This window comes from Lutra lutra, chromosome 16 (genome assembly GCF_902655055.1).
Source record: "Lutra lutra chromosome 16, mLutLut1.2, whole genome shotgun sequence".
NCBI lineage: Eukaryota > Metazoa > Chordata > Mammalia > Carnivora > Mustelidae > Lutra > Lutra lutra.
Genome location: NC_062293.1, coordinates 41,884,853 through 41,912,626, shown reverse-complemented (window position 1 = coordinate 41,912,626; position 27,774 = coordinate 41,884,853). Strand labels below are relative to the sequence as shown.

At 52.2% G+C, this 27,774-nt stretch overlaps 1 protein-coding gene across 7 annotated transcripts in view; it reads right to left on the bottom strand.

Moving 5' to 3' along the window:
* The window catches only part of KSR1 (kinase suppressor of ras 1), a 146,952-nt gene that overhangs the window by 67,924 nt on the left and 51,254 nt on the right, over positions 1-27,774 (bottom strand). For 6 of the 7 annotated variants that reach the window (XM_047709058.1, XM_047709066.1, XM_047709063.1 and 3 more), the window contains exon 2: positions 598-738. In XM_047709058.1, coding sequence (XP_047565014.1) covers positions 598-738 — 141 coding nt within the window. Of the gene's footprint in view, positions 1-597; positions 739-24,664; positions 24,813-27,774 lie in introns of those variants that run through there. The other variant, XM_047709062.1, reaches the window with a different exon arrangement.

Here is a 27,774-nt window from a genome sequence, read left to right as displayed (position 1 = left end):
CACTCGGCATAGGATATACTCTCCAGGCTCACTGGCCGATCAGTTACTTGGTTGAGGTGGGGAGGGGTGGGTAGGCCGGCTGGATGGGAAGAGGGAACTGTGCGGCGAAAATACTACATTACAGCAGATACAAGAGAAAACTAAACTCAGGCTCTTGTTTCCAAATCCCAAAGTGGCTCACTTGCTATCTGTGTGACTTCAAACAAGTCACGTACCCATTCTGTGCTTTAATTTCCTCAAGTATGAAGCAGCAATAGAGAGTAATTCCTTCATGGGGTTTTGTGAGAATTAAGTGAGATTATCTAGACAAAGTGTTGATAGCAAGGTGCCTGTCACACAGCCAACGTTTCCACAGGGTGTTCTTAGGGGGATATCAATGAACCATCAGTGTGGTCAGGCTGTCCACAGCTCGTTTGGCAGTGGCCCCGGGACACAGGCTAGAGCCACACTTGCCTTGGGTCCCTCCCACGGCCACTGTCCTCCCAGTCACACTCACACAGGAGCCAGTCCGTGGGTTTGTGTGTGGTCCCCCATGCCTGACAACCCCCCACCCAACCATTTCCCCCTCTCCAGTCCCCAGCCCCACAACCCGCTTACCTGCACTACCTCTGGCCTCACATTGAAGGTGCACAGCCAGTCACTGAAGCGAGGGTAGCTGTTGAGCTCCGAGGTCCTCTCACTGGGAGCCACGCTGAGCTTGCACTGTTGCTGCTTGCAAATGTAGCGGACCAGCTTCGCCTGTGGGAGCCCAGGAAAGAGCAGGCCATTTTGTATGGGGTTCATACATGCGCTCTACACCCCAAGCACTATGCACAAGAGCCTGCAGGGTGCCCCCCACCACCATCACTCAAACACCAGTGAGGTAGGAAATGGAGGGAGGAGGAAAGAAGGGTCCAAGAAAGCCAGCAGAAAACCTGGAGAGCTCCCCAAGACCCTCTCCTCACTCCAAGGCTGGCTGACAACTGTCTCAGGCCCAGGACTATGATCCTTAAGGACAATGGGCAACACTGGTCAGGAGAGAGAATGGGGTAGAGACCTAAGAAAGGCTTCCTGAGGGCGCCTGGGTGGCTCAGTAGATTAAGTGTCTGCCTTCAACTCAGGTCATGATCCCAGGGTCCTGGGATCAAGCCCCACATCGAACTTCCTGCTCAGTGGAGAGCACTAAGCTTCTCTCTCTCCTTCTCCCTCTCCTTCCGCCTGGTGCTCCCCTGCTTGCTCGCTCTCTCTCTCTCTCTCTCTCTCTCTCTCGCTATCTTATCTCTCTCAGTCCAATAAATAAAAATCTCTACTGAAAAAAAGAAGGGCTTCCTGCCCTGGGAGGGTTGGAGGGTGGGTAAGAACGTGAGGCTATGGAAGATGTGGGGGTTTGGGGAGAATGAGTCACCTCCCACTTAGAAGGCTTCCAGCCTAGAATCAGACTGCCTGGGCTGGGATCCAGGGGCTCAGGCACCCCCTAGCCCTGCGACCCTGGGTGAGTTACTAAACCCCCATGCCCAGAAAAGCCTGTTTCCTTGTCCAGAAAATGGGATAACAACAGAATCTCCTTCTCAGGGAGGTGGGGAAGAAATGAAGCACTCGGAGCACACACCAAGTACCGGCCATGCCTGCTGGCATGCGGAATGACTGGCCACAGTCCTCCACTTGGGCTCACCAGTAGGCTCTCAGGAAGCACACCCAGATATGTACGCAAATTTCAGATGTACGAGTCTGTGTATTTTCCAAGGGAAACACGTCCACAGTTTTCAAAGGCCTCTCAAAAGGCTAAAACCTCAAGAAGATAAGTTTTTTTTTTTTTTTAAGATTTTATTCATTTGACAGAGAGAGAGAGCACAAGCAGAGGGAGCAGCAGGCAGAAGGAGAGGGAGAAGCAGGCTCCCCGCTAAGCAGGGACTCCCAGGACCCTGGGATCATGACCTGAGCCAAAGGCAGACGCTTAACCAACTGAGCCACCCAGGTGTCCCAAGAGGTTAAGTTTAAGTAAGGACAGCCTGGTTTGGGTTAGCCTGGTCCTCTCTCTGACAAACCCTGGGCTCCAACCAGGTGCCCCTGCATAGTACTGATGAATGCAGAGGTGGGTGGGATGTGGGGGGGAGCCCCCCTCCAACCTCGGTCATGGTCCAGGACTGATTAAAAGGAGGATGAGCAGAACAGATAGCAATGAGCTCACGGCCCCAAGAGGAGAACCAGGGAGCTGCCAGGCTCGGCTGAGACCAGGGACCCAGGGACCCTATGAGGGCTCTTGTCACATTGACAAGACTCTAGTGACCTCCTCCTGGTGACTTTCAAGCTTCCCCAGAAGGTGTGCACAACCTTCCAAAGTCCTGTTGGACCCTGCCGAGAGGAGCCACTTCCCGGTCTCCTAAAGGGTTTTCATTTTTAATTCATTCCTTTCTTCCTCATCTGCAAATATCTTTTTTTTTTTAATATATTTTTATTTATTTGACAGACAGATCACAAGTAGGCAGAGAGGCAGGCAGAGAGAGGGGGAAGCAGGCTCCTCGCTGAGCAGAGAGCCCGATGTGAGGCTCGATCCCAGGACCCTGGGATCATGACCTGAGCCAAAGGCAGAGGCTTTAACCACTGAGCCACCCAGGCGCCCCTCATCTGCAAATATCTTAGTATATTTCTCTAAAGGATTCTTTTTATTACTCCCAATACTAAAAAGTAGTAATAATTAGGGATGTAATATTTCAAATATCTAGAAAGGCTCCCAAATTCCTAGCAGGAGCACTTGACCATGTGGGGACCACAGACCCCTCCAGCAGTCTAGAAAGGTCCTCAGTCCCTTTCTAAGAATAATGCCTCAAATGAAACACTTAGCATTACAAAGGAAATCAATTTTATTTAAATACAGTTCTCAAAATAGTATTTAGAATGGTGACAGAGTACTAAGAGCCCATCTTTATTTCTTGCTTTGAAGATTTACTTATTTATTTGAGGGAGGGAGAGAGAGAGAGCACAGAGCACACATGCGAGCACACATGCGCGCATGCACGAGTGGGGGAGGGGCAGAGGGAGAGGGCCCCGGGTAAACTCCTCACAGAGCGCAGAGCCTGATGTGGGGCTCGAACCCAGGACCCTGAGATCACGACCTGAGCCAAAATCAAGAGCTGGATGCCTAACCAACTGAGCCACCCAGATGCTCCTCATAGCCCTTCTTTATTACCCCATGAAACAACAGCTGATCATGGATTTCATAACTATGACAGCTTTGAAGCTGTGACAAGCGCAAACTACTTTTTTAGATATCGTCACAACTGTAAGGTAATATGCAAACAGCTGTGCTTTTTGCTGGAGACCAAGTGACACACATGTCCTTGTTGCCTACATCCAAACTGAGTAACATTAAATTCCAGTTAAGGCAAGTGACACGAAAGATTCCTTTTGTTCCACTCCAAATTCATGGACCACCTGATTTCCATCCACAGACCCCAGGCAAAGAATCCCTGTGGGGCACCTGGATGGCTCAGTCAGTTAAGTGTCTGCCTTTGGCTCAGGTCATGATCCTAGGGTCCTGGAACCCAGGCCCGTGTGGGGCTCCCTTGTTAGCTGGGAATCTGCTTCTCCCTCTGCTCCCCCCTACCCCAGTGTTCTTTTTCTCTCTTAAATAAAATCTAAAAAAAAAACTTTGTGAGGAGTGAAAGGAGACCCACACTGACAACAAAATCATTGCTTCTCCACCAGCCTTTCTGAAATTTCCCTAGAAACTTTGGTCCTGGGCTCACAGGCTGCTAGCCTGAAGGGCACCGGGCCCTCGTGTGGTCCTGAGCCCCGTTAAGTCCTGCCACCTTCTAAGGGCTTAGTGGAAAGGGGGCACAATTTGCCAAAGAGGGAACACCGAGTCGGAACAAAGATAGTTCCACCCAATTCCCAGTTTTGATAATTAGAGAAACCTCCACGGAGGCAAAGCCCAGCCTTCCTACATCACGTGCCTCGCAGATATCCCAAGATGACGCTGCTAATCAAACATTCTTTGCACCTCTCAGTGTCGCTGCTAATGGAACAGTCTTGGCAGAGGCTGGCAACCCTGGGTTGCCACAGAAGGGCATCCGCTGTGCCATCGTGGAATTAAGTCCCCGGGAACATCTTTAGAGCGCGGGTAAAAAAACAAGAAGAGGGACGCCTGGGTGGCTCAGTTGGTTAAGCAGCTGCCTTCGGCTCAGGTCATGATCCCAGCGTCCTGGGATCGAGTCCCGCATCGGGCTCCTTGCTTGGCGGGGAGCCTGCTTCTCCCTCTGCCTCTGCCTGCCATTCTGTCTGCCTGTGCTCGCTCACTCTCCTCTCTCTCTGACAAATAAATAAAATCTTTAAAAAAAAAAAAAAACAAAACAAAACAAGAAGATGTGAGTGCCGTGTTTATGCTGTAGGGTAAAGCAAAGGCACTTGTGTCCCTTGTCCAGACTCCCCCGTCCAATGACCCATCCCTCCCAGGGTGACCACAGGCCAGTTCCAAAATCAATGGCCCCAACCTTCCTTCCCAGGCTCTTCACCACTCCACTCTACCCCTGACCCACCCTGCCCTGTAGGTGGTACACTCACCTGCAAGTGACTTCTCAAAGACTTCTAGTACTTTCCTACCCCCAGGGCCTCTGCTCCAACTGCCTGCAGTAGCTTCGAGTCCCCTCCTCCTCTGGCCACAGTGTACTCGGGCTGGGCAAGACCCCCACCCCAGACCTACTCACAACCCCTGCTTCTCATTGCGTACGCGGGGTCTACACCAAGCCGGCAGCCCGTAGCACAGTGGCCTCATTATTCGCTCTTCTGACCCAGTCGCCCCCGACAGATTCAAGTTCCCAGGGCAGCAGACATAGTACCAGGCTTCGGAGTTGAACCACACTGGGGTTCAAGTGTAGGTTCTGCCACTTAACAGTTATGTGACCTTGGGGAAGTCGGCTCATTTTCCTGAGTCCTGGTTCTTTCCTCTGTACAACAGGCGTGGTGACATGGAGCCCGTGGTCTGTTGGGGGGATTGAACTATGGTACAGAAAACCCCACGGCTACTTAAGTCCCCAGATGAGTACCCATCGGGGCAGGGACTGTGCCCACCTCATTCAGGACTGTCCCCACACACCTATTACGGCACATAACGTGCTCTCAACAGCCCGAGGAAGGAAGGAGGCAAGGACACACGTGGGCCTCATCCCCGAGTTGAAGAGCTTTTCATAGCCCGCTCTTTCCCTTTCCAACCTCAGCTTCAAAGAGACACGGCCAAGCATCAAATAACCGGATGGAGTCACAGAGGTCGGGATGCAGGCAGCGGCAGGGAAGGCCGCCCACCACTGGCGTGAGAACGATGGACCAGACCCCTGGGAGCCAATTAAGAACGCGTCCTCTCTACAGACGACTTTGACCGTCACACGTCAACATCAAGACTCGCCAGCCCAGGGGCGCCTGGGTGGCCCAGTGGGTTAAAGCCTCTGCTTTCAGCTTAGGTCATGATCTCAGGGTCCTGGGATCAAGCCCCGCGTTGGGCTCTCTGCTCGGTGGGGAGCCTGCTTCTCCCTCTGTATCTGCCTGTCTCTCTGCCTACTTGTGATCTCTGCCTGTCAAACAAACAAACAAATAAATAAATAAATAGACTGGCCAGCCCAGCCTCAGCAATGAGCCAGGGTTGGGCTTTCTCGAATTCAGTCCCCTCCCACATATCCGGCCCCTTTTGGCCTCAAAGCCCTCTGCCTAGAAGGCTCTTTCCCAAAACCTCTCGGCCACAGCTCGGCTTAGAACTCCACTCCTGCAGGGAGCCCTGCTCCTCAGCCCCCCACACTCCTCCCCCACCAGAGCACACATCCAAGTTCTAATATTTAACTTGTCTGTTTCCCTCCTTAGAATGTCCTCTCCACGAGGTCAGGTGCCTGGTCTGTGTTCTGGGCCCCACTAGGAACCAGCAGAGCTCCTGGGGCACAAGGTTTGCCCCGTAAAACCTCTCCCTGGATGAATGGACACACGAACACAATGGATACATCTCGCAGATCTGACGGGCACGCAAATCGACCCGAACGATCGCAGAAACCAAGGCCAAAAGCACAAACAGCCACTCAGGAGTCTGAGAGTCTCAAAAAGCAAGGCAAGTTCCCCAGAAGAGGGACGAGTGGCTTCTTTTCTTGAAGGCTGCTAGAGATCCCCACAAGATGGCACACAGCAGCCACCCAGGAAGGACGATGCTGAACTTGAAGGGACTCCTCCCTACACCCAGTTAGCCATCCATTCACCTGGCCGTGCTGACACAAGGCAAGAAGACACCCAGGGGCGCATGGTGACCCACTTGCCAGCAGGTCTGATGTCACGGCAGCTGCTTTCCCCCCCGGAGCTCCTAAAGAAAACCACACCTACACGTTTGGTTTCTGCCACGTTGCCAAGCTATTCTCATTCACAAAGGATTCACCCCGGGTGCAGCAGCTTCCAGCTGAGCGAGACAAGCCTGCCTCACTTTTTTGGAAAGCTGGTCACAGTCGCAGAAGCACCCAGGGGCTTCTTTGCCAGACAAACCACAGTAGGGGGCCTGTCAGCCCAGGGGCCAACAAGGGGACCGTTCAGGGACAGTGTCATTTTTTCTTAACCACAAAACCACAAGATATAGACTTTCCGGAATAGAAAAGCACCTGGGGTTTCAGCGAAGGGACCAGCAGCAAGAGGAAAGAGTCATTGGCTCTCTGGCCACCACGGAGGACAGTGGGCTGGAGGTCACGTCTCACACCCTGCCCCCAGTATTTTTTTGCTTCACTGAATGTGTATCACACTTCTGTCCCGACATTCAGCCTGGCTTAACAGCTGGTAGGTAGTACGAGCTGCAAATGTACACAGGAGGTACTCACTAAGTGTTCCCCCACCCCAATCAAAGACCTTGGGAAATCCCCCTTCGTTCAGCTTCAACCTCACCACCTATGAAAAGGGTATCATTTTATACAAATGGGGGTCAAGAGAGTCGCCATATATAATACTACTTGGAGTAAGAAAAAGAAAAAGACAGGTCCTACAACATTACTGTTGGTTACTCCAACCATATCTAAGAGGCGGCACTCCGCCTCAGGACAGACGGTCCTGGCCTCTCAGCCCCTTGTCACCACACTCCCTCTGCGAGTGGACACAAATCTAGCCGGTCAGCCTTAGTTTCACCACCTGTAAAATGGGACTGATCTACCTCAGGAGGCTGTTGTGGAGGTTTATAGGAGAAAACAGGGAGGTAAACGTTCAGCAAAGTGCCTAGAAGAAGGAAAGCCTGCACTCAGTGGGGCGCCCTCACCAAGCCACGCCTTCCGGTTCTCCTAAAACCTCTCTGGGCAACAGGGCAGTGTGGGTGGGACTGTACCCATTTCAGAGACTGGGGGGTTAAAAAAGACCCTGATGGCTGGCACTGGTCCTCAGGACAATGCTGGTGGAACCCAGAGATCGGGCACATTCATTTAAAGGCATGAGGGCCAGGACCTGGCTCCCATGTTGACTCCAGCTCACACGGACCCTGCCTCTCCTCGGAGGGCTCACAGGTTCACACCAGAGAGCATGGCCGGAGCGCAGCAGCATCAACTCGGGCGCCCCTTGCCTCACCTGGCATACCGATCAAAGGCAAATATAACAGAATCTGCCCCCTGTAGCTGCTCTAGCGTGACTCTCACACAGATCTCCTAAACGGAGGTTGCCGTAAGCATGGCTTCGTGGTGGGGTTGGGGTGGAGGGAGGCTGTCAGGTATCCCCGGAGAGCAGACACCTGTCAGAGCTCCCAAAGCACAGGAGAGAGAAACTTCCACAGAACAGGAAGACGCTCCCAGAACTCAAGGGGAACCTGAGAGGCCTTCCACATGGGCTCTGCTCAAAGTTCGTCCAACGTGCCTCTGTGTAGGCATCCACAGCTCCCAAGTCCACCCTCCAGAGAGAGAGCATCCCAGCTGTTGCAGGCAACCCTGAGACATGCACTCTGCTACAGCCAGAGTCCTGACATCCTTTGGAAGCAGCCACAGTGGGGTGGGCTAATGTGCCTTCAACACTGGCGAAATGGGGGTCCCAGCAGAAAACTCTCGCAGGCTCCCACTGGGCAGTGGGATGAGGGCTGGCTATTGGGCCCAGCTGGCTGGGCAGTGCAGTGGTCATGACCGGGCAGATACCCTACCCAGGCTCACACACACGCCCATGCCTCCTGTGTACCACCGGCACCTGCTCCAGCTGATCGGGGGCCACGCCTCCCGTTGCTAACAGCTCCATCACCAGAGAGAGAGGCACAGACGGAGCAGCCAGGCAGATGGAAGGTCCAGCCCTGGTATTCTCACTCACCAGCGGAGTGGACATGACTAGTTACCCCATCTTAGTCTCCTCACCTATAGACTAGAGGGAACGGCGCATGCTCCACAGCTCCACTGAAAACTAACGGTGGGATTCACCTGTGCAAGGTGCTCAGGCCGACGGCTACAACACACGAAGGGGTCACTACCTAGGGTGCTCTTAGCATCCGTGGCTTTGCAGACAACTGGTTTTGTGAAATAAAAGTCAGCCACCCCCAACCCTACAGCACCCGGGATGGGGAGGTCCCCGTTTGGTTCACCCCAACCTGTGATCCAGGCTATGGAAGCAGCCAGATGTAAGACATCTGTAACCCTAACTCGACCTCAGGCATTGACCACTGGAGCAGACGTCTGCCCTTCTCAGTGTCACAGGTTTTCAGGGGTCAAGCAGCGCAGACGGTTCAGTCTATGGGGACAGATGTGAAAGGCTGAAAGGTAAATGGACACATGAATCCTGGCACAGACAGGGATGGTCGCCAGATTCCGATGTACGGCAACGGGCTCTCTCAATTATGAATGTCCTGTCACTATTCATTATCAGCCTTTGAGTTAGAATGACCTCTTCTATTTATGTAGTAACTTATCACTTTCTCTCCCTGGATCCTCAACGAAAATCCCGGAGGTGGGAACTGCAGTAGACCCGTGAACACACGGGACTCATGTCCCAACCTTTGCGTAACCCCAAAGCTGGCAAGGTCCCTCTCAGCCTCTATCATTCTCCCCACAAAACACAGTCCGGCATAAATGAAGACACCACAGACCTTTCTGGACCGTTGGTGGAAGCACCGTGTGCTCGACATCAAGTCTAAAACAACAGGGCCGTGTCGCGATGAGGATGCTGGGCAGCCTGCTTGGCTCACTCACTAAGGGACGCCCGCCCTCCCCACAAGCAGCAATGTGTGGTTCTAAGCCGAGCCTCAGCTCACTGGCAAGTACGGCCCATCGCTTAGGGTCACTCACAAAGAGTCAAACCACAAATGCTAAACCCAGAAGCCTTGCAGGTGTATTTCATTATTCCCATCTTACAGATGAGGAACTGGGGTACCGAGAGCTTTGTAACTTTCCTGAACCCCGTGGTTAAGGGAAGGTATTCAGACCTCGACCCAGCGCTGTACCCTATCATCTCCCCAAATAATGACTCCCATCGCCCACCCCACAGCCCTGGCCAGCAGAAGTGAGATGCCAGTGGGCAGGGTCTACCTCTCCTGTGGTCAGAAGCCCCAAATCCAGCATTGCCCAGCCCGCTGTAGGCACCAAATCTTCTGAATAAAAGGCCCAGACTTCCCCACTCTCCAAATGTGTCCACTCACCCAAGTGAGCCACCACCGCCAATCCTAATTTGCAAAACCTATCTTCTGAGCTACACCCGATCCCCGGCTCCAAACCAGCTCTGAATTCATCAAAACTAGCCACCATCCTACCCAGTACCTAGAGCCACCCCTTTCAAGGCTATCCCAGCATCTTTGCAGAGTGAGGTAAGAGGCACCTGGATGGCCACTTTGGACCAGCCTCTAGCTCACCAACACCTACGGGACCCTGACTCCCTCCTCCAGGTGGGCAACACCATACTCTTTAAGAAGATGCTGACAGGAGGTTTTGCTACTGCCCAGCCCCCGTCCACCCTGTCCCAAACTCCAAGGAGTTGCTAAAGCTCTTGAGACTTACTCCAATCTTCCCTAGATAGTTCCTGAAAACAGCTGCTCCTTCCCAGGCATCTCTGGCCCTGCCCAGGCCTTTGGGCTGTTCCTCTCACTTTTCCCACCCCCTCCCCAAAGCGGGAGTGCACTTCTGGGGACTTCCTGCCAGCCCAGCCAGCGAAGCCGTCTGCTCTGGCTGCCACGGCCAACGTGTTGCAAAATGATTTCTGAGAACGTAAGGAAGCCTCTGGAGGTTGTGACGCAGCTGCCAGCTCCACACATGGGCACAGGCCGACCACAGCCCACAGTTCCAAGAGCACCAGAGGCAGCCCTGGGTTCCCCACACTCAGCAGAGCCCTCAAGGGGACCCAGAAGGGCTGTTTTTGGCAAGCAAAGGGCCGAGGAAACAAGACTGCCAAGCCAGCGGGCCAGGAGAAGAGCAAGTGACCTCAATCCCCAGGCTGGGTGTTCTGCAACCAGTCGTCCTCTACCCGGCTCTGTCCTGCGTCCATGCCCTCCCGGGGACACTGACAGCCATGTGCATTCGTGCGGAGACAATCTCCCTGCCAAGACTCCCACTAGCAACCCTGCCCTGACGTCAAACTCAGAGTCGGGGAACTTCAAATACAAACAAACAAGTCTGCCCCAGACCACAAGTGGAGCCGTTCCCAAGGAGGCCAGAGAGGACGTGGCCACAGCTGGGAACTTAGGGCTCCCTGCCCTCCCTTGACTCCCCTGGAGCCGTGGACTCCCAAAGCCTGACAACAGGCTGCAGATGGGAGCCTCAGGCCCAGGCTGAGACCAAATGGGCTCCATCTCCGGCATCGGTGACGGATGTGAGTGCCTGCCTGGGGGCTGGTAACCCCATCCAGAAGCATGTGCGATCAGCACCTCCCCTTAGATAACAGCACCGGCTGTTACTGCCCCTGCACTAGGTATGAGTATGCAGGGAAGGGAGAGCCGGCTGTGACCAGGAGGCATGCACAAAGCTTCCTGGGAAAGACAGAGCTGGAGCCGGACCATGGATGGCTCCAGACGGGGCTTTGCTAGGCAACACCCCCTCTTCCATCGCAGGCTCCACAGCGGTCATGACACTTGACAGGGAAGATCTGGAAGAGGAAGGCAGTTCCCTGACCTCAATATCCTCAGACAGTCTCCACCTGAGAAGCCATGGGTGAGTTAAAAGCATGTGCTCTTCGGAAAGCAACTTTTAACTTGGCAAGCTGCTGGAGCAAGTGTCTCGGGGTTACCTTTCCCGTTTTGTTTCGTGCCCCAGTTTAATCCTAGAAGCTCCCAGGACTCTGTGTTTTTGAACCAGCAGTCCTAGGCGGGGACTGTGGGACAAACTGGACTAAATCATGAGAAAGCAAGACACCTGCTTCTTCCCTTAACTGCCCTGGGCCTCACGTGATTGCACGAGGGAAGGGAAGAACTTCTCTATCTATAATCCTATAATCCTACCTATAATATAATATAAACCTCTATCTATAATCATGCGACAAGCGGTCAGGAAATGTGTTCCCAAGGCCAGCACCACAACACAGTCCTAAGCCACCAAGGGCAAGGCGACAGACTTATCCGTGAACAGGCCTCACGGGAGAGTTGTGGGAGGCAAAGCAGGCCATCCCCAACACAGTCTCAATGCTTGGTGGGAAATCCAGGGGAGGGCAGACGCTGGTGCTATCCACAAACCAGATTCCAAAATGACACCACCTTTGTCTCCGTTCACTCACTCACTCCATCTGCCTGCCTGAAGCTCACCAGGCCCAGAGCATGGCTTGGTCTGTAACCCATCAAGTGCAAAAGGTAATCCCAGAGATGTCCTGACATTAGTAATGGTGGAGAGGACATAGGTGCGAATTACTAAATGGAGGCCTAGAAAAAAAAAGCAGAGGGTACAACCTAATGCAAAGGTGGAATCCAGCCGACGGGACCACCCCCTTAACTATTCTAAAAACCTGTCACCTGGAAGCTTCTAGAAGGATGGGATGGGAGAGGAGGAGGCACTTCAAATTCTGATCTGAGAGCACGGTGTGTAGGATACTGTGCTGTATGCCAGGGATACAAAAGGTTTTCTTTTCCAGGAGCAGGACTGTTTGCCTAGCAACCACAGACAAGGAGAAAGGGCTATGGAGGGAGCAGGGGTCAAGAGCAAGTGAATGCCACAACTGTCAATCAGTTGACAGAGGTCAACTGATGTGATTGCAAACACCCCCAAATGATGACGGCCTTGGCCTCTGCGTTGCTCATGACCTACCTAATGTCCATTCCTGACTTGCTCCTCACTCCCAGGCTGATTTTGTTTTGTCACCGTGCCCAGTGATAAACCGGTCTGAGTCAGTGTTTATCTATGCAGACTTCACACCACACTAATACGAGGCCCAGCCTAGACTCCCATGGGATGGCTGGGGGGTTCCCCAGCATGGCTGTGGTGTAGCTCTATGTGTGACATTCCGGTCAGTGAGACGCAAGGACCCATCCACTGGACTGCTGGGAAGGGTCTGCTTTCCTCACAAGGGGGGGAAAGCTCTGGGGCTGTCCACCATCTCCTTCCTGCTTTAAAGATCTGATTGCCCAGAATGATCCAGAGAATGAGACAGCAGCACTGTTCAGCTGCTGTCAACATGTAAGCCATTTAACCCCCAACTTCTCACTACAGAAGAAACCTAATGGCCTATTTGTTGAAGTCACATTTTCTGTTACTTGCAAAGGAGAGCAGTCCTTTCTGCTAACACTAATTATGCCCACGCTATCTCAAACCTCTTTTAAAGCTTTTTTAATTTAATGTTTCTAAGCCGAAGGCTTCCCGTTGGCTTTCAGAAAACCTGCAAAAGGAAAAAGTATCCCTTCAGTCTTCTTGAGACCACATGCTATCCAGAGGTACCCCTCCAAAAGTCCTTCCAAATTTCAAAGAGCAGCTATGTTTTCATGAAGTCCAATTTTCCTGTTTTTTTTTTTTTCTTTTTCGGTTTGTGCTTTTCATTTCCTAAGCAATTTTTGCCAAGCCCACATTCACAAAGATGCCCCCCCCCATGTTCTGTTAAGTTTTACAGTTTAATCTTTGTTTAGGTCGGTCTATGATCCATAAAATTGGAAGTCATTTTTGTATTCCAAGACTGTTTTTACCATAAGCCTGGACTGATTTTTAAACTGGATATTCCTACATGCCAGGCACAGTGCTCTGCATTTTAAGTGTATTGTCTCATCCACAGTCACATGAAACCTCTGACTGGGACTATGATAGGGGCTTCTTGGACCCACCAGTCAGGGACAGCTGATGTCACGTGGAGCATGTCACCTCTGCCACAACAGAGGTTTAAGTACTTGCTGTGGGATCCCAAGGAGACTGGGTCTAATTGTGGGGTGTGCTGCTACAGTCCTGGGAAGGCAGCAACCGGCTGGGGTGAGCTGTGAGGTATGGCACATAGGGTAAGGGACAGAGAAGGCACTTCGGGTGGGGCACGTTATGAACAAAACAGTAATGACAAAGTTTTTTTTGTTTTGTTTTGCTTTGTTTGGGGGGGGGGGGATTCTAAGCAGGCTCCACGCCCAGTGCCAAGCCTGATGGCAGGGCTCAATCTCATGACCCTGAGACCATGACCTGAACCCAAATCAAGAGTCGGATGCTTAACCAAATGAACCACCCAGGTGCCCCTGGCAGAAACTTAAATATATATATATGGCCAATAGCCGAAGAGTAGAGAGGATGGGAAAGGGCAGGAGAGCAAAGTCACCCAGGGGTCAGGGCCCACACATGCAGATCCAGGAAGGCTCTGGAAGGTCCCGGAAGGTCATGCTGAAGCATCTACACTCGGTCTCACAGCATGGAGAGGAAAGCAAAGGAAAACACCTGATCAGATTTGCATTTTTGAACCATCATCATTCTGGAAACCATGTGGAGGATAGATTGAAATGCGTGTGGAGAAACCAGAGAGGCAGGAAAATCAATTAAAAAGCCACCGCCATTCCGCAAATGATGAGAACAAAAGGTAATTTCATTAGTGACAATGTGGGTGTAGAGGAAGGAGCAAATTCTAGAGCTGTTTTATTAGCAGTGTGACTATAAAGACAAGACTTCCCTGACTTCTTGTCCAGGGAACGCTTGGCATGCCAATCCCATGGAACGCAGGAAACTGAAGAGATGACCGGCTCGGCAATGCCACCTCAGGCCGCACGCAGCTCCCATCCCAGCTATCTCCCCACTCCTGAGCTCTGTCCCTTCGCCTTCTCCCAGGCAGAGGGAAACCCCGGACCTGCTGAGAACAAGGGCCCACCCCTCTGACAGTTCATCTCCAGCTTCCCTGAAGCCCCCTGGGGTGGGTCAGACAGGGGCTAGGGAGGGGCGGCACTTGCCAGGTCGGCCAGACCCAGGAGGAACCTTCACCAGCCAGCTTAGGGCTGCTGGCGCCATCTGGCCCCCTCCAACCTGTCTGTGCAGGAAACATGCCACCCTATTAAGGAGAGAGGGCCCAGCAGATCATGGGGATTAGCGCCAGACAGATCCAAGTTCAAATCTCACCCCCACGCTAAGCTAAGGGACCTACCAGTTCAGGGACCATGAGCAACTGACACAATGTCTCAGAGCCTTTATTTCCTGTTGTAAATGAGGCGGTGGGATTGGAGGTGCCGGGGGTGGGGGGGCGCGCAGGGGGGAGGCTCAAAACATGGCTGTAAAGACAAAAACGATATAGTACCTGCCAGCAGCTGACGTGCTGTAAGCAACCAGCAAATATTTGTCCCCATCTCCCTTCTCCACAACCTCGATTGTGGGAAAGGCTGGGCTCTGACAGCTGACAGACCGGGACAGGGCGTGGGGGGAACCTGGAAAGGCAAATGTCCCATTGCAGGTGTCGATTCCTGAACTACTGCACATCTGCGGTCTCCCCATGGAGCAAGGAGAATGAGCAGCTACAGAACCAAATCGTTCCAACCGTGAGGTAGTCTCCTCCTACCCCCACCCCCGGAGGGTGATGTTAAGTCCATAGATTAAAACCGAGCACTCCTGAAACAGTCAGTTTTGTCAAAGTCACTCCTCAGATGCCTCAGAAGGAGGGGAGTCTGGGGTGGTGGGGAGGGCAGCTGGACCACGACAGCCATACCTTTTTTCATAAGGGATCTGTGATGGTCATTCAATTACCTACGACATTCCTCCTTATAACATCTTCATCGCTCTCATTTTATCTGGGCAGAGGAAGTTAAAACAAAGTTTGGGATGGAACTGCCATGGGGCTGAGGTGACGTCAGCTCTGGGACATGGGAGCAGCTGAAGACGAGCCTCTCCAACAAACAACAGCCAAAGACTACCAGATTTCTCCCCTGAGCCCTGCACACCTCAGCTGACTGGGCTCATGTCATCCACAAGCTCACTAGCAGAGAGTGAGAAAGGGCTCAGATAACAGAAAGTCACCATGGAGTCATCTCAGGAATGCGAGCCAGAGACAGTATGAGGGATGGTCAAGGGCTTGGGCTTAGAGCCTGGCAGACCTGAGATCAAATTCCACCTTTACCTGCTGTCCAGTTGCCTCAACACGGACAATTTAAATGAAACTTGCTCTGCCTCAGTTCTCTCATCTGTAAAATGTGGGGAGTAACAGTACTACCTTCCTGGGAGGGAAATGTAAAGCAGTTAGCCCTAGGCCTGGTGGACAGTAACACTCACCTCCTATCATCTTTATCATAAAAATTCCAGTACTTGGGGACACCTGAGTGGCTCAGTCGGTTAAGCGTCTGCCTCCTGGGGTCCTGGAATCGAGCCGGGTGTCAGGCTCTCTGCTCAGCGGGACGCCGGCTTCTCCCTTTCCTTCTGCCTCTCCCCCTGCTCATGCGCATGCTCACTCTCTCTCTCCCAAATAGTCTTTTTTAAAAATTCCAGTATCTTACTATCTTTGAAGGCTGTTAAATTCTGACATGTTTATTGCTTTAAGAATCTTAAACGTGTTCCTGAATGAGTCCATTTACATGGCAAATCCCAAGCTACTCCCATGTGTGCCCTGAAAGGGGCAGATGAAGACAAGGCCAGGTGAGGCTAGAATCCACTCAGGACAGAGGACGGCCTTCCTGACCCTCACTTGATTTTCAGGAGGTCAAGAGCAGGTCAACACACAGGCCAGAATGTGCTACGTAAACCCCTGCAAGTGGATTGAGCAGAAAAGCAAGGTAAACCAGAACGCTATTAAGACACACATAACCCAGGGGTGCCTGGGTGGCTCAGTGGGTTAAGCGTCTGCTTTTGGCTCAAATCATGACCCTGAGGTCGCATTGGTGGTTCAGTGGTAAAATTCTCGTCTGCCATGACCCTGAGGTCCTGGGATCGAGTCCCACAATGGGCTCCCTGCCCAGAATGGAGTCTGCTTCTCCCTCTCCTGCATGCTCTCTCTCTGTGTCAGATAAATCAATAAAATAAAATCTTAAAAAAAAAAAAAAAGCACATAACGAGGGGCACCTGGCTGGCTTAGTTGGTGGAGCATGCAACTTCTGATTGTGGGGTCATGGGTTCAAGCCCCACACTGGGTGCAGAGATTACTTTTAAAAATTCAATAATTAAGTCTCTTAAAAAAAAAAGAGAGAGAGAGAGAGAGATGCATACAAGCTGAGGAAGCAAGCTGAGGAGAGCATGGCGGGGGGGCTGGGCAGAGCAGCCACCAGGCCTGGCACACAGGCTGTTATCAGGAGATGTCCTCTGACACCACTCGGAGACAACGACAAGTAAGAATACACACACGCGTACCCACCACCCTGGACAAGCTCCAGCTGAACAGAGAGAGGACCTACTTCCAAACAAACAGAGCGGGCTTGCTGCCGAACTCCTTAAAATCAACTGACCACGACGTAGTGAAGAAATCAGATGGTAACACTGACAAGGTGTTTACTGGGACCCGGGCACCACCTTAAGGACTTCATATATATTAAGTCACTGATGCCTCATAACAAACCTGTGAGAGAGGCCCTAATGCTTTCCCCATTTCACATAGGGGTAAACTGAGGCCAAGGAGCAGTCCCTAGTCACAAGGCTATTGAGCGGCAGAATGAAAATCTGAGCCCAGGCAGTTTACTTGCTGAGTCCGTGCTCTAAGCACAGACTAGATCACCTCCTTGATCGACAGGTGTTTGGGGCACCTACTGTGAGCCAGGCCAGGGCTGGGCATCTTGGTGGGAAGATCCTCATTTATCAGTAAGGACTCAGAGGTTCAAGAACCAACCACTTAAACCCAGGTGGACCTAAAGCCCCAGGCCGCCCCTTCTGACTCCATGGACTATTTCATCTTATTTTAGGCCACCCCACACCAAACCCTACCCACTGTGCCCCACCAGCATCAGGCAGACATATTACATAGAGCACCAACCCAGGCGAGGCTCTGCCACCTGGCCAGTAGGAGGCCAGAAACTTCTAGAAGTCCTGGAGGACAAGCAGAGCCCAGAAGAGCACACAGTCCTTCCCTCTTCGGAGGTGTGCAATCCACATCCTCCTCCTTCCTACCTGTCCGGAGAAGGAGACAGATCAAGAACCTCCTGCTGGCTCCCCGACTGGGAGAGCTCCGCTAAGAGCTCTGCAGATGAGCCATGTGACAGCACAGCTCGAAGCACAGAGATACACACCAGCTCTTGCACAAGAACCCGATTTTGCTCACATGCAGACCTGAGGGCAAGCGGTGAGCTCTGCAGGCACAGGCACAGTGCAGCCCCACAGAGCAGAGGCTCGGGCAGTCCACACCTCGGCCCCACTCCCCATGTGGGACAGCACCTGCCCCACATCCCAAAGGAGGTCAGCTCTCCCACGACGCCTGCCCCAAATACTTGAATTCACCCTCCAGAGGGAGGCGAGCTGGCCTATGCAGAGAAAACTCCAGGCAAACCCCAAAGGGTTCTGGATCTCCTCCTGGCCGCTGGTCTTTGCAGTTGGGCCTGACTTGAGGATACCACGCCAACCAGGAGGGGCTGTTGGCAGGACTGGCCCCTTCTTGAGATAGCTGAAATACCTCTGAAGCACAAAATCCTCGAGTGTTCTCAGATGAGAAAGGCCTTAAAGGTCATCTCCTACGTGTAATGCACAACCAGCGAGGAAACGAAGGCCCAGGACAAGGCAGTAACTTAGTCACGTAGAAAGTCAAAAGTCAGGTGCCAAGGCAGACTCCTCCCCTGGTCTCCTGGCTCCTGCCCAGTGCTCTTCCCTCGCTGCTGGAAGGCAGAGGGCACGGGTTCTACCTGTTGCTGGAGCAAGAAGCTTAGCTGGGCCTGTGGTGCCCTATTTTTACTTGGCAAATGACGGACTATTTAAAGAAGTTTCTAAGTGCTAACTGATTTCATTGGAGGAGGTGTTATTATTCCCATGTGGGGATGAAAGTACGCCACAGAGATACAGTTAACTGTCAGGTGGTGTGAACCCAGTCCGTGGTCCTCCACAGCCCCAGCCCTGGACTTCGGAGACACATCACCTTTGTAACTGTGTCAGGGGCCCCAAGGCATGCCCTGAGCAGCTCTTCAGAGGAGCAGGGCTCAAGATCATTCCAGAACTACTCTCATCCCAGCAGCTCCCTAGGACTCACCCAGGACAGATATGCCACACAGGATCCAAGTCTGGGACCAGCCGGAAAATGGACCCAGGTGTTCACTATAAACTCCTATGGGGACCTGGGAGTGACCAGAGCTTACTACGGGGGAGAGCAGCTATGCGAGGCCTGAGGCCTACGGCCCCTCCAAAAGCTAGGCCTTCCCTTCCCTGCATCCCTGTGCACCCCCAGGCCTCGGTGGGCAGGAGGGGGCTGGCTGGCTAGGCGACACCAAGCCCTGACACCCACAGGCCATGATTCTGCTTTCCTGTGTGGCCTCCTTGAGGCTCAAGCACTAGAGTTTTCCTCCTGAAAAGGAAGCCATTTCTCAATACGTTGCTACACACGGATACTGAGAAACACAAACCGAGAGGCACATGGGGCACTGGCCACAAAGGGAGGAGAGTGAGGGGAAGGGCTGGTACAGGTCTGTCCCCCCCGCCAGGTGGCTAAAGCAGCAACGAGGCACCCTGTTCACGAGGGGACACAGTGGGAACAACTCACAGACCCACCAACAGAAGCAGGGCCTGAGGAGGCGATGGGAAAACCACTTACAATAGTACAAAACTGCTGAACAATTTTACAGAAACACGGGGAAGTTTCCTTGGGTGATTCTCCTGCCTGACAGGCGGTTAACAACCCGTGCGTCTGGAAACTGCAGCTCCCAGAAAACATGGCGGAGATGTCAACCACGGGCCTGCCGAGTCTGGGCGGGAAGGCCACAGGTAATCACTTCCTTACTTCTACTCTTCCGTCCTCCAAATGTTCTAGAAGTACTACGCACGGATGGTGTAAGATGATTTGTGAGAATATTACCTTGCAAATTGTCAAAAGAGGAAAACGGAAGCTGATGGGGAGAAAAGTCTGGGTGGGCAGCCGACCGTCGGCGTTCCACTTGACGCAGGGCCCTCTGGGGGCCGCCATGCCCGGCCTCCCCTCGAAAGCCCTGACAGGTTATCAGATGACAGGTTATCAGTTTCAGAAAGCAAAGAGGAAGAAAGGAAGAAACCAATGTGACAAGATGGCATTGGATTGATTTTGCTGACTTTTTAAAAAAAGATATTTTTAAGTCCTCTCTACACCCAACATGGGGCTTAAACTCAAAACCCCGAGATCAAGAGTCACATGCTCTGGGGCGCCTGGGTGGTTCAGTCGGTTGAGCGTCTGCCTTTGGCTCAGGTCATGTTTCCACAATCCTGGGATCAAGTCCTGCATCAGGCTCCCTGCTCAGTGGGAAGTCTATTCTCCCTCTGCCCTCACTCTACTCTTGTGCTCTCTCTCAATCTCACTCTCAAATAAATAAATAAATAAATACCTAAAAAAAAAAAAGAAGAAGAGTCACATGCTCTACTGACAGAGCCAGCACCCCCTTTTTTTAGTTTTTAAGAACTGTGTGTATCCATCCACCCATCCATTTAAGAATACCGAGCACGTGCTAGTTACCTAGCACTGTGCCAGGCCCCCCAAGTAGTACAGAAATGAGTAAGACCCATTTCCCCATCCTTGAGTAGGGACCAAAGGAATCTAGTTGGGGCCAAAGATATGAAGTTACAATACAAAGGGGCATTTGACAAGTTGTTTTAAGATACAAGCTGCTATGAGAATTCCGAGTTGAAATTAAAAATAACTTCCAAGGGTGCCTGGGTGGCACAGCCGGCTGAGCGTCTGACTCTTGGTTTCCACTCAGGTCGTGATCTCAGGGTCGGGGGATGGGAGTCCTGCATCAGGCTCTGCACTCAGCTTGAGATACTCTCTCCCTCTGCCCCTCCAGGTTGTGCTCGTTCTCTCTCTCTCTCATAAATAAATAAATAATCTTAAAAAAAAGAAAAATAAGTTCCAGTTTCAGAGCAATAGCAGGGAGCAAGAAAGGGGTCGTGAAAAAGGTGGGCTTTGAACTAGGTCTCGAAGAATGAGGAGCAGCCCGGGACAGGGTCAGTAAAACAGGCTAAGCAAACATACACGCGCATCTCAAAGGAAATTCAGGACCGCACCACTGTAACAAACCCTTCCACCTTAATCATAAGCCAGCAAATGCAAAAGGAAAGCAAACACCGCAGAGCCACTCCAAAGGGTCCAGGGGTGGGAGCGCTGAGCAGCCCCGCCAGCCTTCCTGGGGGGTCTCTGAGAACCAGGCAGCAGAGACACAGAGACACATTACTCAGAGACACATCCGCTTTGTGCCACCATTTCCACTTCTAGGAATATATCCCACAGAAACAATTAAGCACGCGCCTAGGGCTATTCACAGAAGTGTAACTTAAAATAGTCAACCATGGGGAAGTGGGTAACTACACTTCGGTGTGTTTAGATAGCAGAAAGCGGCAGCAGCTAAAATACAAATTCCATTTTCAAAGAATATTTAATGACACAGCCGACGCCCAGAATATGACAGCAAGGTAACGACTCAAGAAACTACATTTACAATATAATCCCAATTGATCCTTAAGCAATTTTTGAAGCATGATTTTTCTTTTTTCAGCTTCATTGAGGTCAAGGTATGGTTTATAGCACAATAAGCACATCAACATGTAAACGCTGGAAGTAAAGAATCTTATTTTGAGGCTTTTTGTGATTTCTCTAAGAACATGTGTTCTCCTTATAAACACATCATGTGATTCAAAATGAAATAGTGATAAGGTGGGATTTCAGTGGGAGAAGGGGAGAAGGGGACACTGCTGAAAGCAGTAGAAGGCAGAAGTAAAGAACAGGTTGTGTCCAGAGAGGAGACAGGGCCACACATTAGGATCCAACAGAGGGGGACTCAAATCCTGGACCCATTCTTATCTAAGCTGTGTGACCTTTATTTAACAAATAACTGAAACACTCTGGAGCTTCAGGTCCCTTCAAAGACTAACTGTGTTCACTTACACTGAGGACCTACTTGACACACTGGCGGGGGGCGGGGGGTGGCCCCCATCAGCTCCCTCTCACAAGTCAACAAAGTCAGATCCCTCTTTAGGGACCAAACAAAATTCATTCTGGATGCACACGGGTGAGGCAGGAATTTACAAAACACACCGCTGATATAATAAGAGAATTTGCAGAGAACAAAAAGTTTCCCATTAGACCAGTGTATAATGCATCTCAATTCCAGAAAGATGACACTCTGAAAAGGTATCTGGCCTAAAAATCTAGAAAAGATGAAAATCTCTTCTGAAGATGATGATGACCAGGATTAGGCTGTTGGTCACAGCCCAAGACATTAATGTTGTTCTCATGCATCTTGTGTGATCTGACTTGTGTCCAAAATGGGGAAATGGACCAGAAATGAGCTTCCAGTTCCAAAGCAGTCCTAGATGGGGTAGGGGTGAGGACCCGCCCTCCGCAGAACAGTTTTGCATCGGACAGTGCTGCTTTTATTCTCCCTGGAACCTGCCTCTGGCTCTCCAGTCTTACCTTTCTGAAGAGAATTTTAGGCAACTTTTAGGTCCACCTGTGGGTTAAAGCCTCTGCCTTCGGCTCAGGTCATGATCCCAGGATCCTGGGATCGAGCCCCGCATAGGGCTCTCTGCTCAGCAGGGAGCCTGCTTCCCCCTCTCTCTTTGCCTACCTCTCTGCCTACTTGTGATCTCTGTCAAATGAATAAATAAAACCTTAAAAAAAAAAAAGAATTTAGGCAAAATTCAGGACAGCAAGTTCCACCAGCCTCCCTAGGGTGTGTCCTTGGCCACAACTGCACTATCACCTTTCAGATGGAGAAGGTGCCAGCAATGCTGGTCAGCTGCCTTAAGAGTAAGCAGATGCACTCTGGGAAAGTTTAAGGTTTGGCAAGAATCCTTGGAGGGAAATGCAAGCTCGGTGACCAAACTGTAAGCCATCGAGAGCCCCAAACCTTTTCCAAATGCCAGGTTTTCACAACCCCAACAAGATAAGCCTTCAGAAAAGGAGACCGAGGAAGCTCAAATCACTCCCCAATTAAATATAATCACAGCAGCCAATCCTTACATGGTGCCTAACAAGTGCCAGGCACAGTTCTGGGCACTTACCCTGTGGTAACTCAGTTATCCTTGCCACAGAAGAAGAAACATGCATGGAGAGGTTAGGTAACCCAAGGTCAGGGCCAGAACTAGATAGTATAGTTGTGTGACTAATGTCAGGTTAATGACATGTCAATGTAAGAGTCCTGTGGCAATCTGAAAAAGAATATTTAAAGAACATCCTTGCCCCAGTCCCTCATTCATTCCACTGCCTGGAAAGATGATGTAATAGCTGGAGCTCTAGCAGCTATCTTGGAACATGAGGACGAGTGATAGCCGGAGCTCTAGAAGCTACCTTGGAACATGAGGATGAGGAATGACAGAGCAGGTGAACCGGAAGGAATGTACTTCCCTATGTCTTTGCAGATCCACTATAGCAACCCAGGGCTCCCTACCTCCAGACCCCTTTTATGTGTAAGAAAAATTAACTTGTTTGAACCACTGATTATTTTACTTTGCTGATGTCACTGGCCTCCATGTCCATCCCCCCCCGCCAGCATGTACATGCCCCCGAATACTCTGAATTAGCTAGAGCAGACACAGAGGAATAGCCTCAGCCTGAGTTCCTCTCCCCAGAAGGCTGCCTAGCTGCCATGCTGGGGATGGGCCACCCTGCAAAAGGGAGGCAGGCAGGGGGAGTCCTCTGCATCCATATCCCCTCAAGCCTCCCCAGAAACCAACATGAACACAGAAGAGCTCAGTTTGTGGGGTACTGGACCCATCACGAGCCCTCGTTTTCCCCAGAGTCCTCCCTCCCAGCTGCTGGAAAGAAACCTCGCATCTCAGGTGGTGACTTGTGAGTATCTCCTGATAAAGTCCCAGACAGAGAGAGGGGCCAACTTGTTTATTTCCAAATAACCAGCCAGGGATTCCAGCTGCGACACTTACACTGGATCTGCCCGCTGTAAAAGGGCACTGGGCAGGAGGGCCCAGGGAGGGAGGGCCGGAGAGGAGCCACAGTTGTTATTTTAGGTAAGCCAGTCTTCCCAAGATTGAGTACATAGCCCCTTCCCAGTCTTGTTTTTCCCGACTCTGCCTGGCCGTGCGTTTTTCATCTGGACTTGATTCAGATACAGAAGGGTAAATACCTTGACCCACTTAACCCGGAGGTTCAGAAGAACGATGGAACACTCCTGGATAGGTACCCACCCTCCCACCCCACCAAAGCTTCCTGGATGCCTGCCCTGTCCAGGCAGGGGTTTATAATGACTGCTAGACCCCCGGAAGGCTCACAGCCCACAAAGTAAGAGCAATGCTACGTGGAAGGATACAATGTCAACAATATACGAGATAAAGGGAGAGGGAGGACAGGAAGACTAAACACAAGCTGGGAGCTGCTGGCGAGCTTTCCCGGACAACGTGACGCTGAGCCCGGTCTCTCTACCAGCATAGGTGACAAGCGGACAATTTATTGTCAACATGATGCCAAACAACTGCTCTCCGTTCCCATAACCAGGAGCACGAGGAGTAATGAGGTAGCAGTCAGAGCTTGGGGGGAAGCCCAAGTCCCATAGTGGAGACCCGGTTCTACCCCAGTCTGCCCCTACCAATGTAGCCTTCGCCAGCTCATCGTCCTTCTTGTGGGTAAACCCGGGGGAGGGACAAGGGGCTGGAACGGTCTTTTCAGCTCTAGCACACTAACAGATGTTCCGGCCCCTCCCTGTATATAGGCTCACGAGGAGAGAGGATAGGGATAGGGGTGCCCGGGACCCACCCCAGTGGTATGAAGTCAACTAGGCAAATATCAGTATGTTTTAAAACATCCCAGGTGGGACACCTGGGTGGCTCTGCGGGTTAAGCATCTGACTCTTGATTTTAGTTCTGGTCATGATCTCTGGGTTGTGAGATCAAGTCCCCATGTCAGACTCCACACTGAGCACAGTCTGCCTGGGTTTCCCTCTCTCTTTTCCTCTGCCCTCCTCCCTGCCTAAAATAAATGGAAATCTTTAAAAAAAAAAAAATAAAATAAAATAAAAGCTGCCCAGGTGATGTGCAGACACGGTTAAGAACCACTGTTCCGGGCGGTGGCAGCCACTGGGCCCAGAACACTGGGAATCCCATTTCACAAGACTGACTTGTCCGTGGAACTTCCCAAGTCACACAGCCGACAGGCCAACAGCACCTCCACACCAGCTCCCTTCTCACGGGGATGTAATGATTTAAGGCCCAGTTCTCCAAGAGCCCATTTAGGCAGACAGGCAAACGGAAAACATCCCACTGTCTCCAAAGCTCACCTTCTCTCTACCTGCTCTCAGCCAGCTGGACGTCCCCTCGTGGGGGTGGGTCTCACCCTCTCCTTCTGTCTGCTGGGAAAACAGGCAACCACAGGCTGAAGGCGGCATCCCCTGCCGTCCACGGCTCGGAGGGTCACCTCCCTGCCCGGGAGCCCCTGGAGGAAAACAGCAAGAGCTGGAGGCGGCTGGGCCGGGGGCCTGGGAAACTCGGGCAAGCACAGCCTGGCCTCCTGCCTGTGAGTCAGCCACGCAGAGGCCTCCTGTAGACAAAAGGGGCAGAAGAACAAAGCTCCATTGTGCCCGCTCTGCATGGAGAAGCCTGCTGGCCGAGACAAGGCTGAGACAAGAAGACTTCGGGGCCAACGGGGGTGTTATTAGCATTTTATTTACTTATTTATTTACCTTCATTTTATTTAACAAACACTTGGTGGGCACAGCCCTCAGCATGTGCCAGGCTCAGTCTGAACAAAGCCCTTCCAAATATTAACTCGTTCCGTTTCCTGGCAGCAAACTTGCCAAAGTTCCTGCTCTGGGAGGAGAGAAACATAACCCTCCCTCCTGTGGAGGCACCCGAACCTCTGCCCAGCTGGTGGAAAGCTCCAGAAACCACCCGGATCTAGGACTGCAACCCAAATAGGACGGGCATCTTGTCTTGGTAAGGTAGGAAGAACCTGGGAGTCAAACTCCACATGCTACATGAAATTGGGCAAGGTCCGGAACTTCCCAGAACCTTGTCTCCACGTATGCAACACGGGGACAGTGCTGCCCACCTCAGAGTAGCACTGGAGTGACATGGAATAATTAGGTACAGGGAGCTCCGCAGAGCACCTGACATCGCCTGTGGGTTCATCCCCTTCCCCATCGCCCCACTCCTAAGACCTCCGTCTATGTAGTATCTGGCGGCAGCCCCAAGAGATTGCACCATCTCTGGGGCCCAGGTTCCCATGCCATGGGCTTCCCTGCAGTGCTGGCTCAGGTCCCCCACTCTGCGGCACCCGCCCCCCCACCCATGTCCAGGGTTTTCACGTAAAGCTCAGGAGCCCTTCTGCTCTTTCATTTGGTCTAACCGTCCCCCAAACCCCCACACAACAACCTGGCCGCACAAGGTGCTCACACTGCCGATCCCGCAGAGCAGGGTCCTCCGTTCTGGCCAAAGTCGGGTGCCCGAGGGAAGGCTGTACACTGAGGGGACATCTCACTCCGGGACAGCCGGAATCCCGTGGCTTTCAGCGTGGCACAGAATATAGCCAGCACCATCTGGCTCCTCGTTCCTGGCATCAAACCTTCCTTGGCTAGTAAAGTCAGAGCGAGAACCGTGCTGACGCCCCAGAAGCACCAAAGGCTGAGGGTGAAGCAGCTGTAAAATGGGTACAGTGAAGAGCATTGCTGAACTAAACAAACTTGAGGGGATTTCCCGGCCTCCTGCCTCTGGAAGCCAACCCCAACAGGGCCCCACATTTGAGCCACGGACTGGCCGGGACCTGTGTCTGGAGAGTGGGCAACCAAAGCCCAGAGACAGGTATAGGCTCCCAGATCTCCTGCATCTGGGTGCTGTGGAGTCCCTGGGGGCTTGTTAAGGGGTGGGGGCCGTCCAGGTAATTTACTATTTTGCTTAGTCCAAAGCCTCATTTCCCATCAGCAGGACCGCCCCCTGCATGGGAACCACAGCCAAGCTTTCCATCTCCTGACCACAAGCCACTGTTTGTGTAGGCCTCTGGTCGGCTGTTACCCTGCCCAGCAGCAGCAGCAGCAGCCTGAAAGGCCCCGCAGGGAGTTCTGCAGCCTGAGGCTTCAGGGTCAAGCCAGCCGGGGGCTAAGGCCAGCCTTGCCACATCGGGGCAGCATGACCTCGATGGGCTCACCCAACGTCTGAGCCATAATATCTAAAGCTCTGAAACAGGATGCAGGGTTACCAATACATGTGTCCTAGCACAGCGGCCGGCCAGGGCAGGCACCAGCAAATGTCTGCTCCCTTAATGGCTCTCTATGGTCTCTGGCCACTGAAGCCACAACTGAGGGGTGTGGAACCTTCCCGGCAATAATGAGACCGTGTCCTTGGTCCGGGGCCGGGGGCCTGATATACCTTCTCTCCTGTTTGAACATCACAGCCTTAAGCCCTCCCCACTCTTGCCAACGGATGCCCCGCCCATGCCCCGCCCACTTCGCTTTCCACAGAACTTGTCGGCACAGAACATCAGTGATTGACCCAGATGTCCGCCTCCCTCGACATACCGTGAGGGCCCCGAGTACAGCTCCCAGCACAGGGCCTGGTAGACAGGGGACTCTCGGAAGGCAGATGGAACAGGTGGATGGACTGCAAACACCAGGATGCCTAGAAACTACTTCTATACTATTCCAGGTAACATCTACACTTCCAGAGAAAGTACTTTCAAAGCAAAACACCTTTAGCCTTTTCTTCTCACTTTAAGAATATTAAAGTCCATGCCAAATTTCACAAGGACAGCCTCCCCGCTCAGCATGAAATGCTTTAGAAACAAAAAGGTGAGGGCCATTGCCTCACCTTGCTTCTAAGCTAATCCATTCAAGCTGTCCACACCTGGAGAACCTTGCTGGGCAGGCCCCTCCCTGCAAGGCCCTTCCCTATGCAAAGCCTTTGTTGTGGCACACAGCAGGTCCTCAGTCAGAACTGAATGATACACAGCTTGAATCATCTGACTCCTTTAGCCTACAAGGGTCCCTCCGCTTGAATCCTCTGACTCCTGTAGCCTCCAACAGTCCCTCTGCTGTAGCCGTAATTACATGCCTGCCTGCACCTGGCTGCATCTGAAATCATTCCAGACCCCCAATCTTCTGTTCACAACCCCGGCTTACAACATCCCTAGTAATAGAACCCGGGGACAACCGCAATCCACTCAGTGCCATAGCTGGACAAAAGCAGCTTCTACAATATGGACGGAGGCCCAGGGAAAGGTTCCCGACAACCACCCAGGAATGCAAGTCAGTCTGAATCCTCCGTGTTCGCTCCCTGCTCTGGGTAAAAACCCACCCAAGAGAACGCTGCGCGGAACAGCACACAGAAAGCTGTACTTAACACAACAGGCACTGTTCACCGTGCCATGAAAACGGAGGGCACAGAGCAGAAAGCACAG